The sequence below is a fragment of the Pithys albifrons genome, chromosome 2 (assembly GCF_047495875.1).
Source record: "Pithys albifrons albifrons isolate INPA30051 chromosome 2, PitAlb_v1, whole genome shotgun sequence".
NCBI classification, from domain to species: Eukaryota; Metazoa; Chordata; class Aves; order Passeriformes; family Thamnophilidae; genus Pithys; species Pithys albifrons.
The window spans coordinates 456960-470743 of record NC_092459.1 but is presented as its reverse complement, the minus strand read 5'-3'; the positions used below and the strand labels follow the sequence as shown (position 1 = coordinate 470743).

The 13784-nt window shown below is 54.0% G+C and overlaps 1 protein-coding gene across 2 annotated transcripts; it reads left to right on the top strand.

Annotated features, from left to right (window-relative positions):
* Nucleotides 1–537: 537 nt before the first annotated feature.
* CTSB (cathepsin B) lies at nt 538–12843 on the top strand. 2 transcript variants are annotated; one of them, XM_071548161.1, is made up of 10 exons: nt 538–638; nt 6096–6247; nt 6791–6876; nt 7267–7381; nt 8051–8169; nt 8824–8909; nt 9604–9750; nt 10374–10490; nt 11278–11406; nt 11487–12843. In XM_071548161.1, the coding sequence occupies exons 2-10, from the start codon at nt 6122–6124 to the stop codon at nt 11582–11584; spliced, it is 1023 nt and encodes a 340-aa protein (XP_071404262.1). In that variant the 5' UTR covers nt 538–638; nt 6096–6121; the 3' UTR covers nt 11585–12843. The 2 variants fall into 2 exon arrangements, with proteins under 2 accessions (XP_071404262.1, XP_071404264.1); XM_071548163.1 differs by having other exon boundaries at nt 631–712.
* The last annotated feature ends 941 nt before the right edge of the window (nt 12844–13784 follow it).

Sequence of the window (13784 nt, the reverse complement as noted above, 5' to 3'; positions counted from 1 at the left end):
GCAAGGGAGCAGGAACGATGTGGGTGGGATTGAAAAGAGATGAAAGTGGAACACAGGTGGGACTGAGGAGGGATGCAGGAAAGTTGGAAAACTACATGGGATGAAGGCCAGCAGAAGGTCAGAAACAGGAAGGAGAAGGGATGGAGACAGGATGCAGGCAGGACTGAGGAGGGATGCAGGCAGATTGGAAGAGGGAAACTAGGTGGCATGGAGGCAGGAGGACAGAAACAGGCAGGAGAAGGGATGGAGCCAGGATGGCAGAGCGTGGGATGCCAGCAGGACTGAGGTCACAGGCAGGCTGCAGAAGGGCTGCAGGCAGATTAGAAGAGGAAAACCAGATGGCATAGAGGCCGTCGGGAGGACAGAAACAGGCAGGAGCGGGGATGCAGGCAGGATGGAGACGGGATGCCGGCGGGATTGAGGAGGGATGCAGGCAAGTGCCAGCGGGAGAGGAACAGGCAGCTGGAGGAAAACAGGCAGGAGGAGGGTGGCACACAGGCAGCGGGGCGGGCGGGAGGCGGGCAGCCCGCAGGATGCTGTCACGGCGGGGGCGGGCCCGTCGGGGTGACTCAGCCGCCGGGAGCTGCCCCGGCCGAGGCTACCGAGGGCTCGGGGGCCGTGCGGGGCTGTGCGGGGCGGTGAGTCCCGCGGGGGCCGGGCCGGGGAGCCGCGTAAGGGGCGCAGCGGGGCGCGGGCGCGGCGGCGGGGACCGGTAAGGGGAGGGGATGCTGCGGGGCGGGGGACGCCCGTGGGGCGGCGGGGATGCGGCACCCCCTTTCCACGGCTCCGTGGGGGCTGCGGGACACCCGTGGGGAAAACAGCAGCGCCTCCCGCTTTTTCCAGTGGCGTTTTGTTTTGGGGGGGTTGTCTGTGGCTGGCGCGGGAGCGGATGAGGTTGCGGGATGCGGGAGGGGGTTGCGCTGCCGCTCCAGGGTGCGGATTGTTGCAGGGAAAATGCCATGAACCGTCGAAAGTCGGCAAACCTTCAGGGGGTCACGGGAAAGGAGTGGAAAGGTTGTTTTTGTAATAACAGCAGGGGGAAACACCGCAGCCCTGCTTGTCAGCTGACGCTGAGGTCGGTTTGGCACCCTGGGAACATCCCGTGATCACAGCCCAGCCTGGGTCTGGACCAGGACCGTGGCTGGGCAGTGGCGCTGGAGAAGCTGCCATGCGTCTCTCTGGCCTGGAATAAATCTCTTATCCCTGTATTCCCGTCTCGGGGATGCTCTGCAGGCGTGAGAGAGCAAAGATCGCTTCCTTCGGGCATTTCCCTGCAGGCTGCGGGTGAAGGGAAGGGATTTCCGTAGCGTTGTGTCTGGGGTCTTGTGCAAGACTCTGGTTTAGTGATTGAACTGTAAGAAGAGGAAGAAAAAATCAGTGCTGCTCTTTTTGGGAGGAATCTTGTGCTTTCTGTGCCAGGAAGCTGTAGAGTTGGGCACTGCAGCTCTTTTCAGGATGGATTTACTTTGCCAGATACTGAACAACCTGGTCTAGTAGGTTTGGAATTAAATGGTCTTTAGCATCCCTTCCAAGCCAGACCTTTCTGGGATTCTGTTACCCTACCTGTGCTTGTGATCTGGCTTTGCTGCAAAGGAATAAGTGTGGGGAAGAGTGCCTCATGTTTTTTCTTAAAGAAAAAGAGCATTTAAGCTCTGACAGGGCAGTGAGAGCTGTAATGAAGTCACCAGGCCACGGGTTTGGTGCTGCCAAGCTCACCTGGCAGCACAGCAAGCTGAGCTGGATCGTGCCCTTAAAGGCTTTGCTTTGTTGTGGCTTGGAGTCACTGACAAACCCTGGCAAAGAGAACAAAGAACAAAGCCCGGCCTGGGCAAAGGGCAGGTGCTGAGGAAGACACATGACTTGGGCTTTGCTGAGCCACCCCTCACCCTGGAGGGGCGCCCATGGCCCTGGAGGGGCAGGGAAGTGTTTTAGAATTAAGGTGGGACAGCTTTTATCTTCCTCAGACCCTTGGAGAAGGGTGTGTGAGTGCCTCTGTGCCTGCAGGGGTTTGGCCCAGACAGTGAAGAAGCTGAGATGCTTCAGGGCTGTGAATTATCTCATGGTCTGACCTGCCTCAGCTGAGTCATGTGAGCTGGGCTTGGAATAGCCGGTTTTGGGGTTGGGTTGTTGTTTTCTTAGAAAAAGTTAACAGGCACTTGTGGGCTTTGATTTTGGGGTGATTTGAAGACCTCCGTGGTGTGACTCTGCAGCAACGAAGGGATTTGCTGTTGTGGGCTCTGTGCACCTCTCCTGGATGCTGTGTGGGATCCTGCTGATGGCTGGAATAACGTGGTCCAAATAGCTGATGTCTGGAATAATATGGTCCCTGTCCCAGGGAAAGCAGGCAGGGAACTGCCCTAGCTCCCAGACCTGGTTGAAAGGGATGGAGAAGGCACCTGGGTGGTGTCTCCTCCTTCCCTCCTCCTCTGCGACAGCGCAGAGGGATGTGGGTGGATTCTGCAGCACCAGCACAGCCATATCCTTTTAGATACTCTCCTCCCTCTCAGGTTGCAGCTGCTCTGAGCAGCTCATGCCAGAGATCCTTCAGCCTCAGTGCTTCCTCCTCACTGCCTGGGAGAAGGGGCTCAAGGGCTGCACTCAGGTGGCCCAAATTTCCTCTTTTGTAAGCAACCAGCTGGCTGAATTGTGAGCCTCCTGCCCAGGGTCAGGTCTGCTGCTGGTGGGTGGTTATTTTTTGCTCATCCTTCAAGAACTGGCATTAGCAGTTCTGGATCCCAAAGCAGGGGGTCTCACTGCTCCTGGGGCTGCAGCCCGGGAGGAGGTGAAGCACCTTGGAGGGCTCTTTGCAAGCCCCAAACATCCTCCTGCCACCTGGGGAGTTTTCCAGGGTGAAGCTGCCGTGTCCAAAGAGGTCCAACAGCCTTGGTTTGTTTTCAAGCCAGTGAGCTGTGGTGGGATGTGACCCGTGGAAACAGCCTTAACTGGGGTTGTCCTGGAGCTGCAAGGCATTTCCAGTGTTGTGGGAGGGTTGTGAAGAGAAGGGATCTCCTGGGTTTGCTGGAGCAACTCCTCTGACCTGTTCACTGTGCATGAAGAAGAGCAGATATCTGTGGGGTGCAGCAGCTGTTATGCAGCTCTGGGTTTGGGGCTGCTCCTCTGGTATTTGAAACAGTGGTGGAGTTTTAGTGGGAGGAGGAGGTTTGTGTGGAGGAGATAGAGGTGGGGGGGAAGCACGTGCCTGATAAAGCTGCCTCAGGAAGCTCTTGCAGATCAGCTGGGAAAGGGGGGTGATGGTGGAAAGCAGCAGCTTGTTCTTGCTGTGGTGTCTCTGGCGTCACTGTTGCCCCAGCTGCGCATGACCCAGTGTGGATGGGAGTCCATCCTGCCAGTCCCGTGCCTGTGTTGTCCTATTTATAGATGTGCTGCATGCAGGGCACTGGCTCAAGCCAGGGAGGAGCCAGAGGGGGGTTAGGGAGGGAGAAATCCCACGAGATCAAGGATTTCCCCTTTCTTTTCCAGCCAGATGTTGGGATATTCCATGCCAGCCAGCTGAGAGTGTCAGCTCTCCCCCCAAACTTCAGGGCCAAAGGAGACCTCAGAGAATAACAGAAAGGTTTGGGTTGGAAGGAATGTTTAAAGGTCATTTAGTCCAACCCTAATGCAATGAGAAGTGACATCTTTAACTATATATCGGGTTGCTCAGAGCCCCCATCCAACCTGACCTTGAATGTTTCTAGGGCTGGGGCAGCCACAGTTTCTCTGAGCAGCCTGTGCCAGGGCCTCCCCACCCTCACAGGGAGGAATTTCTGCACAATATCCCATCTAACCCTGCCCTCTGTGAGTTTGAAGCCGTTCTCCCTTGTCCTTTCCATCCATGCCCTTGCCCAAAGTGCCTCTCCAGCTCTCTTGGAGGCACTGGCAGGGCTCTCATGTCTCCCCAGAGCGTTCTCTTCTCCAGGCTGAGCAACTCAACCTATCTCATGGCCTGCAGGGAGGCTCCGTGCCCACGGGAGGCTTGGCAGGAGGTTTGTTTGCTGAAGCCAGGGGCTCCCAGCTGTTGGTTTGCTGGGTTTGCTGGCCCTGGGCCATGCCATGGGGCAGATGCAAAGCAGCAGTCGAGGGGAAACTGCAGGGCTCTATTTTCAGTTTGGTTTCAGGTTGCCTGGAGTGTGGTCTGGTAACCCGAGGATGTGAGATGTGTCTGTCCCTCAAAAGCTGAGTGTGAGCAGCTTCTCGATGCCTTGCGGGGGGTTTCAGTCTGTCAGCAAATTTACAAGCAACCTGCTGAAAAGAAAAGTGTCTCTCGTGTGGCTTCTGGCCTCAAAAACGCCTCTTTCCTGTGCTACTGAAAAAACAAAGCTGACTGCAGGAAGTCCAGAGGGTTTTTTGGGGTTGGATACTTTTTTGTGTGTGCATTTTGTTGTTTGTGGTTTTTTTAAGATTTTTCATTAAAAGGTGCTTCAGCTCAGGCTGGTCCCCTGTGATCTTCCCATGGCCATGTTGAAGGGGCACATGGCAAAACCCACAGGGGTCTTAGAAATGTGTATTTGTTTCTCTGGGTGTAACCTCCTTCCTGCTGTGCAAGCAGAGCAGCACGGTGGGGACACTGGGAATGCCAGCAAGTCCCTTGCCTGGAGAAACCTCTGAACAAGCAAATAGGCATGAAACCACTTCAGAGGGGTGAGATTTCGGGGTAGGAGCACCCATGTGCTCTTGAAACTCAGCTTAGTTGTTTTGCTGAGCATCCTTCTGAAAGCACAGAAAAGTCAGGGGGGTGGGGAGGAACTTAAATAAATGATGGCAGTAGGAGGGAGGAAGGAAAGAAAGCCCCTTTATACAGTGAGCTTGTTGCTTACAGAAAGTAGGACACTCCTGCTGGGTTTTCTTCTCTGGAAAGGCTAAACTTGGCTGTGAGTGGGTGGAAGCAGCCGGCATGGAGATGTGTGTGAGTCTCCCATCCCCATCCCCTGCCCATCCAGCTCTGCCGCCGTGGGGCTGGAGAGCTGCTGGCAGGAGCTGCGGGGCCAGTTTAAGCCCAGGCTTGCAAAGGTGATTACACATTCAGCTTGCTGAGCAGGAATTAAAGCCTGAATGTCTCTGTTGTGGAGTATCCGAGGTCTTGGGTTGCTCAGCAGGCTTGGAAAACGTGGAGGTGGGTGTGGGAGGTGGTGGGAGGGAGCTCAGAGTTTGGAGGAGGAGAAGGAGGGTGCCCCGGTGTGTATGTAGAAATAGAGGAGCTTGTGGCCTGGTCATGTGTCTGAGTCAGGTGTGGGGATGTGGAACAAGCAAAAGTTGCTGGTTTGGGGTTAAATTGGAGTTGGGCAATTGGATGGGAATTACATTAAAGGAGGCAGGAGAACAGAGACATCACCAAGCCCTGCAGGACCTTTGGGTGGGTGTGCTCCTTCAGGGGAGGCTGTGGTCCAGTCTTTCATGCTCTTGGATTTCCCCTGTGTCTCTCTTCCCCAAATTGGGACTTTCCTGGTGCCCTGCATCTCCCTGGGAGGGGAGCAGGGGGGCAGCAGCACAGCCACAGCACAGTAGCAGCCACAGGCAACTCCAGTGCATGTGGACCCCCTCCTGCATGGGCGGGGGGTCACACCTGGGGCTCTGACCCCATCAGGGTCCCCATGGCAACAGGCTGGCCAAAATGAGGCCATAAAGTCCAAAAATGTGATTTGGAGTGGTATCTTTATCAGGAAGAGCACTGCAGTAGGACCAGGGGTCAGCAGGTCCCCAGGGCTGCAGCCCTGCCTGTGGTTTGTCATGGAGGTGAGATGTCACTTCCTCCCTCTCCTAGTCCTTATTCTCCATTTTTGTGGAAGTGTAAACACAGGTTTTAATACCCTCCAAATCCCTTGGATCTGCTTCAAAAAGTGTTTTCCTGCTGCTGCTAATCCTGCAGTGGTCAACAAACAGTGTTGCCTTGTATGATTTCTCCTGAGCTGCAGGAGGGGGTGGTTATTTCTCTGTTCCTGTGTCTCTCCTGACCTTTGGGGTAATTGGGGATACAGAGGGACCCGGTGCAGCCACATATTTTATCCTCCCATGTGTTGCTGTGATGGTCCTTCAGCCTTGCTTGCAGTCCAAGGCCACCATGGGAAGTTTACAGTGATGCTCCAATGTGGCTGCAGGTGGAGTGTCCCATTCTGTAGCCAAGATGTGGCCGTCCGTGTCCATCCTGTGTGTCCTGGTGGCCTTTGCCAATGCTCGCAGCATTCCTTACTACCCTCCTCTCTCCAGTGACTTGGTCAACCACATAAACAAGCTCAACACCACCTGGAAGGTGAGTACTGGGTTGATTTTGGGGGTGGCTTTTTGGGTACACTGCTAATAGTCTCTTTGTGGGATTCAGTGGCTGAGCTTTGGGAGCCTCACCACAGTGGTGACATCAAAGTCTTGGTCCCAGCTGAGTTTTCCAGTGAGGTGATGCTGTTGGGAATTCCTGGAGTGACAGTAACTAGAGCTTCTCCTCTTTGGAGCAGAGCACTGATGGGTTTGTGAAATAGGAGCAATGTCAGGGGAAGAAACTGTGCAGGAGGCTGGCAACAAGCAGCGAGTGTCCAGCGCTATTGGTGACCTGTCCAAACCCTCCTTGCCCAGTTTGCTGTGGCCAAAGCCTTGAGATGGACCTTACTGGTCATGATGGGTTGATCCTGGAAGGGGCTGTGTTCTGTGTCTGTGGGTAGTTGGCTCTTGACCCCTGGGTTTTACAGCAAGTGTCAGCCTCTGGCTGGGATTCAGGGAGCTCTGGAGCAGCAGGCTGGTCCCAGCAATGTGCTTGGTGGTTGTGAAGAGTTGTGTCCCATTTCTGTGTGTCTTTTCCCAGGCAGGGCACAACTTCCACAATGCTGACATGAGCTATGTGAAGAAGCTCTGTGGCACCTTCCTGGGTGGGCCCAAGCTTCCTGAGAGGTGAGTGCTGGGAGAAGAAGGTGACGCCCCTCTAAAACCTTTTGTGGGTCCTCCACATGTGTCTGGAGTGGGTGGGGGCCTGTCCTGGCAGACTGTGAGCAGTATTCCCATGGGTGCAGCCTGGTGGACATCATGCATGGAATTAGGCATGGTGCATGCATGGGGGGAACATCCATCCTGTGTCCTGCCAGATACCTGACCAGTTGTGCAATCTGTTACCCTTGAAACTGAACACGTGGAGGACGTCAGAATTATTTACGCTCCTTCAGCAAGCAAACAACAAGAGCCCTTATCCTCCAGGTCACCTTCAGAGGTGGCTGAAGAGTCCAGTGCACCCAGTCCTGTTACACTGGTGTTCCTGTGACGGGGCTTCCCTCTTGTCACTCGCAGGGTAGACTTTGCTGCAGACATGGAGCTGCCTGATAACTTCGACTCACGGACACAGTGGCCCAACTGTCCCACCATCAGTGAGATAAGAGACCAGGGCTCCTGTGGCTCCTGCTGGGTAAGAACATGAGCAGTTTAAGATCGTGTTAATACAGTTTGCTGGACAAAACCCATGCTGTTGAGTTTGCTGCTGAACTGTGCAAGTCATAGAATCACAGAATGGTTTGGGTGGGAAGTGACATTAAAGCTCATCCATTTCTAACCCCTCTGCTGTGGTTGGGGACATGTTCCACTGGACCAAGTTGCTCCAAGCTCCATCCAACCTGGCCTGGAACACTTCTAGGGATGAGACAGCTGCAGCTCTGGGCAGCCTGTGCCAGGGCCTCACCACCCTCACAGGGTAGAATTTCTTCCTACTATCCCATCTAACTCTGCCCTCTTGCAGTGGGAAGTCATTCCCCCTTGTGCTGTCACTTCAATTTCTTGTCCAAAGTCCCTCTCTAGCTCTCTTGGAGCCCCTTTAGGCACAGGAAGAGGCTCTCAAGTCTCCCTTGACCCTTCTCTTCTTCAGGTGAACCCCCCAAGCTCTCCCAGCCTGTCTGCAGAGCAAAGGGGTCCAGCCCTCAGAGCAGCTTTGCTGCCTTTGTGAGGGAATGAGGGTCCTGCAATGTCTGATCTCTTCAGTGTCTTCTCCCAGCCAGGCCCATGCCTGCTGCATTCCTTGGCAGGAGCTGTCCTGGTTTCTCTCCCATGGCCAGCTCTAATGGTGTTTTGGGGCTGCCCACAGGCTTTTGGCGCCGTAGAAGCGATTTCAGACCGAATCTGTGTTCACACGAACGCCAAAGTCAGTGTGGAGGTCTCTGCTGAGGACTTGCTGTCGTGCTGTGGCTTCGAGTGTGGCATGGGGTGAGCTGCTCCTGGTCCTTGTGCACTTGGAAAGGGGGTGGGAGGAGCTGGGACACACCCTGGAGATGCTGATTGCCTCACTTCTGTCTTTCTGGTCTCTCTGTTGAGCAGGAAGCTCCACTAGAGGTTTGTGCTGTGAGTGCTGGAGTTAGGTGGGGTTAGAAGTGATTCATGGATTGAAAGTCCCTCTTCAACACATCCTTCCCCCAGCATAGTGGATGATGATGGCTGGTGGAGGGAGGGCAAGCACACAGAGATGCTCCCCCATGCAGAGCTGGCAGTTACCAAAGCCAAGGGAGGAATCTTTTCATAGTTCCAGATCCTCAGTTTTCAGCCACAGGCCTTTTGTCTGTGGCTTTTCTGATTGCAGAGTGTAGGGTAGGGAGTTGGGTCTCAAAGTCCTGGCAGCAGAAGTTGGTCAAGGACCTGCTGAGGAGGCACTTTGGGATTTGGAGGTGTCAGGGCACTGAACTCCTTGCCTGAGGCTTTGGTGTCTCCAGACAAGTCCTGGGGAAGGCAGGAACAGACTAAGAAAAGGTTCAGGATGCCCAAAACTTTTCCTTCAGCCACCCAGTCTGGCTCCATTCCTCTGCCTCCCCCAAAATGGGATGGCTCAGAGCAGGCTGGGGTTGGAACTGCTGCCTCTTTCTCCAGGTGCAATGGTGGTTACCCCTCTGGTGCATGGAGGTACTGGACAGAGAGGGGCCTCGTGTCGGGGGGTCTCTACGATTCCCATGTGGGTAAGTCCTGCTAGATACCCTTGGGAAAGCAAAGAGGAGCATCTCTGCTTGGTTAAGGTGCATGTCCTTCAAGGTGCTTCTGTCCTGGTCTGCATCCTTGTGGCTACTCCCTCCTTCAGCTCTGGGCTCAACTCGAGCACCTCTTGCCAGCAGCTGGATGCTCCTGTCCCTGTGGTTCCTTCAGGTCACTCCTTTGGGACAAGGGTCCCTGGACAGCACCTGAAAGCTGGACACGCTTCTGGGAAGGAAGCCAGTAGCTGTTAAAAATCCTACAAGGCTCCTGCTTCCATAGCAGGAATAAATCAGGCTGTGAGTTTTCTGTTGTTGCTGGTTTTGGACCAATCAGTGTGTTTTGGGTGAGGTCAGGAGTCTCCTGACACTTTTCCCCTTCAAAAAGTAGCTTCCTGAATGGAAACTTCTGCCTCCTCCTAGCACGGCCACGTTCCCATCATGTTTCCATCTTTTCCATCTCATTGTCAAGAGGCAGGTGGGAAGCAAGTCCAGAAGGAAACCCAGGAATGGACTGTCTGGGGATTGCCCATCTGGCAGGGGAAACCTACAGGGCCCTGCACCCCACTGATCTGTGGGATTCCTGGGTCAGAAAGGTCCTTTCTTGGGGCATCTGGTGTCTTCTCCAGTGTGGCTGTGGGGATTTTTGGGGACAGCCAGTTCATGTCACCCCTGTCCTTGACAGGCTGCCGTCCCTACTCCATCCCACCCTGCGAGCACCACGTCAATGGCTCCCGGCCCCCCTGCACCGGGGAAGGAGGAGGAACCCCAAGATGCAGCCGGCACTGTGAACCTGGATACTCGCCCTCTTACAAGGAGGACAAGCACTATGGTGAGAGAGGTGACCTCCAGCACAGCTCCAGAGCTGCTCCTCATGACAGCTTGGTGGGGTTGGCAGGGTTGAACCTATTCCTAGGCTGGGTTACAGTGGTTGTGTTCTGGGCTTTGTCCCTGGGGCCTCGGGTCTGGTGGTCCTGGAGCAAAACGTCTGCCTGGCAGATGGCACAGTTTGTATTTGCTGAGACTCAGCTGAGATGGGGAAAATGATTTGAGTCCCTCATGGTGCACGTGGCTGGTGCTGAGCCCTGTCTGGTGTCAAAGCCACCTCCTTCTGACTCCTTGGCAGTATCCAGCCCTGTATGTTTAGGATAATCCAGATTTGTTTTAGCCTCAGTTCATTTGGAGTGTTTGCTGAGGATGTACAGGGGGAAAATTCCCCTTCCCTATGGAATAGGTCTGGGTACAGAATAGGACTGGGATGAAATAATTCCCTGTAAAAGAGGGGTATCTGGAGCCCACTTTTCCTGCCTGACTGTGTCAGTGTCTCTGGAGCAGCTGGGTTTGAATTCAACCTGAATTTAAGTAGAAAAGGCCTCTTGCAGCCTCAGTCAAGCCATCCAATCCCTGTGTGGCCTGACAATGGGGTCCTAATGATGGGAATTTTTTCTTCCCTAGGCATCACATCCTATGGCGTCCCTCGCAGTGAGAAGGAAATCATGGCTGAGATCTACAAGAACGGCCCAGTGGAAGGAGCTTTTATTGTCTATGAGGATTTCCTGATGTACAAGTCTGGTGAGCACCAGCACTGAGGCTGTGGGGAGCCCTGTTCCCTACTTCATCCAGAGGTTCTGTCTGTGTGGCCCTCGTCCCTCTGCTCAAGTCTGAAAGTTGATCTCAAGCTTTCACTTGAGGATCTGGTGTGGCAAGACTATGGGCAGGTGCTGTCTCCTGTATCCGCTGGTTTATAGCAAGGGGGTGCTTTGGACTGGATCAGGGAGGGAACCTCAATAGAGACCACCCCAAATTCCAGCTGAGAACAATAGCCCAGATTTTAGGTAAAACCCTGGCAGAAGGACTGCAATTACTTGTTCTGAACTGCTTTTGGGCCTCTTGCTGAGTGTCCTGTGTGCTGAGCTGGTGTTGAGATCAGTCACTGAACAGTTTAGGTTGGAAGGGACCTTTAAAGCTCATCCAGTTCCACCCCCCTGCTGCGGGCAGGGACACCTTCCACTAGGCCAGGTTGTTCCAAGCCCATCCAACCTGGCCTTGGACACTTCCAGCGATGGGGCAGCCACAGCTTCTCTTGGCAACCTGTGCCAGGGTCTCACCACCCTCACAGCCAAGAATTACCTCCTGACACCCAAACTAAATCTCTCTTGTAATGAAAACAATTCTGTCTTGCCACTGTGTCCCCATATAAAATTCCTTCCTCCAGGCTCTTTAAGTTTCCAGTTCACATTTAACCAAAAGCTTCATCTCAGCTACTCTGTGTCACCAGATCAGGTGTCCCATAAGTTGTCAGTGCTCTGTGGTGTGGAGACACGATGCCCATGGACATGTTGGTGTTGTTGCCTTGCAGGGGTGTACCAGCATGTGTCCGGAGAGCAGGTTGGAGGCCACGCCATCCGGATCCTGGGCTGGGGTGTGGAGAACGACACCCCGTACTGGCTGGTCGCCAACTCCTGGAACACCGACTGGGGGGACAACGGTGAGGCACCGCAGGGAACCCCCACCCCATCCTCCTTGGTGTGATGGGGAGGTTGAGTTTTGCTCTTTGTGTGCTTCCAGGCTTCTTCAAAATCCTCCGAGGGGAGGACCACTGCGGCATCGAGTCTGAGGTTGTGGCCGGCATCCCCAGGACGGAGCAGTACTGGAAGAGGATGTAACTGACCAAACCACAGATAATCCTGAGTCCCTGATGCTTTTAACTGATAGTGGGTTGGGTGCAGAGACCCCCTCTTCCAAGAGACTATAGTTGAGATTACTTTATTAAAGCTTTTTATCTTTTCTTTTTTTTCTTTTTTTTTTTTGTTTTGTTATTTTTCAATTTTGGGGGGGGGTTGTGTTTTTTTTTAATTGTACATCGGAGCTGGAACTGCTCCACCAACCTTCTGCTCCTGGTGGGGTGCAGCCGTGGGGCATTCCCTGCTCAAAGGACTGCTGGAGAGCTCGCAGGCCTCTTGGTGTTTGGTTAGCCTGGACCAATTCCAGCCCAGTTTGTTACTGGGAGGGCAGGAAGCCGTAGCTGGAATTAGGGACTTGCTGGGGGAGCAGAGATGGATCCTGCTGGAACGCCATGCCAGGGGGAATTTGTGCACCCCTGGCTGTGTTGGTCTGACTGAGGGACCCAAAACAAGCAGGGAATATAAGTGTGTGCCTTGAATTGGCTGAACTGAGACCTATTAGTGACAGAATACTGAGAAACTTGATGTAGGGCTGGCCCTGGCCAGAGCTGCCTGCACCAAGTCCTTTGTGCATCGTTTGCTTTGCTCCATCCACTCTGCTTTTTAAACCACTTCTTGAACTGTTCATTTGCTTTTTTATCTGCTGTAGTCTGGGGTTTTTGATCCTGGGAAAGGGCCTAGCTGGAGCTCCATGAGCCTTTGATCCAATATCCTGCCAGCATCTAGGAGGATGCTGGAAAGGGCAGACCACTTTATATCCTGGCTGGGCAGCTTGGTGTGTGCAGCAGGTCATGCCTGGGCAAGGGTGCAGCATTCAGAATTGGGGTGGTCTGGGGCTGCAGGTCTGAATGCTGACCTGAGGGGTGGCCCCCAAGTCTGCTGCAGGGAGCTCATGCAGATGCTTGGAGGTGTCTCACTGACGTGCACACAGTTGAAGCTTTTTTTTTCTTGAGCCACAGGCATTAAGGAATTAAAAAACCTTATTTTTGTTACTGGGGGGTGTAAAAGTTGTGTAGGAGGAGTCACATGATTTGCCAACACTAATATAATAAAAGAGCTTTTTTTTTAATTTTAAAGCAAGAAGTATATTACTGAGCTGAGGCTACAGGCTGAAACACATGAAGCAGCCTCTCCCCTGCACTGTAAAATAGCCCCTTACCTCTGCTTACTCAGACACCAGTGAGTCAGAGCTGTGCTGTATGTGGCTGGAACAACCGTGCCAATAAATGATTTCTCCATTGTCTTGTCTCCTGGCCCCTGGTTGCTTCAGCTTGACTTCCAACCACTTCAAATTATTGTCTGGTGTGCAAGCAGGTGAGACCATTCTGTCAATGGTTTGGGTTGGAAGGGACCTTAAGGATCATTCAGTTCCAAGTCCCTGCCTGCCATGGGCAGGGACATCTTCCACTAGACCAGGTTGCTCCAAGCCCTTTCCAGCCTGGCCTTGCACTTCCAGGGATGGGGCAGCCACAGCTTCTCTGGGCAACCTGTGCCAGGGCCTCACCACCCTTACAAAGAATTTCTTCCCAATATCCCATCTAACCCTGTCCTCTGGCAGTGGGAAGCCAGTCCCCTTTGTCCTGTCACTCAAGGCTCTTGTCCCAAGTCCCTCTCCAGCAGTCTTGGAGCCCCTTTAGGCACTGGAAGGGATTCTCAGGTCTCCCTGGAGCCTTCTGTTCTCCAGGTGTTCCCAGTTCTCCCAGCCTGGCTCCAGAGCAAAGGGGCTCCACCCTCACAGCATCTTCGTGGCTGCCTCTGGACTCACTCCAGCAGCTCCACGTCATTCTGATGCTGGGACCAAGAGCTGAAAGCAGCTCTGCAGGTGGGGTCCCACCAGAGCAGAGCAGAAAGGGAGACTCACCTGCATGTCCTTACACAAGTGTGGTCAATCCCAGCCCTGTCCTCTGGCCTTTCTGGTGATGGCCACTACCTGGGGTTTGTGCTGGTGATGGAGAACGTGCTTCAGCCTGGATCTGGGGGCAGCCAGGCTGTGCCCAGCATCCCTTGAGGAGGAGGATGCAACCAAGGCACTGGAGCTGTGCCACCACTCCTGCTGCCTGCTGGGCAAGCTCCTTTCAGGGCTATTTACTGCCCCTCAGCTGTCACCCTGGTTAAAGTTCTTCCTTTGTGTCTGGCACACAGCGCTGTACTGGGATACCCTGAGCTGGCACCATGGAATTGC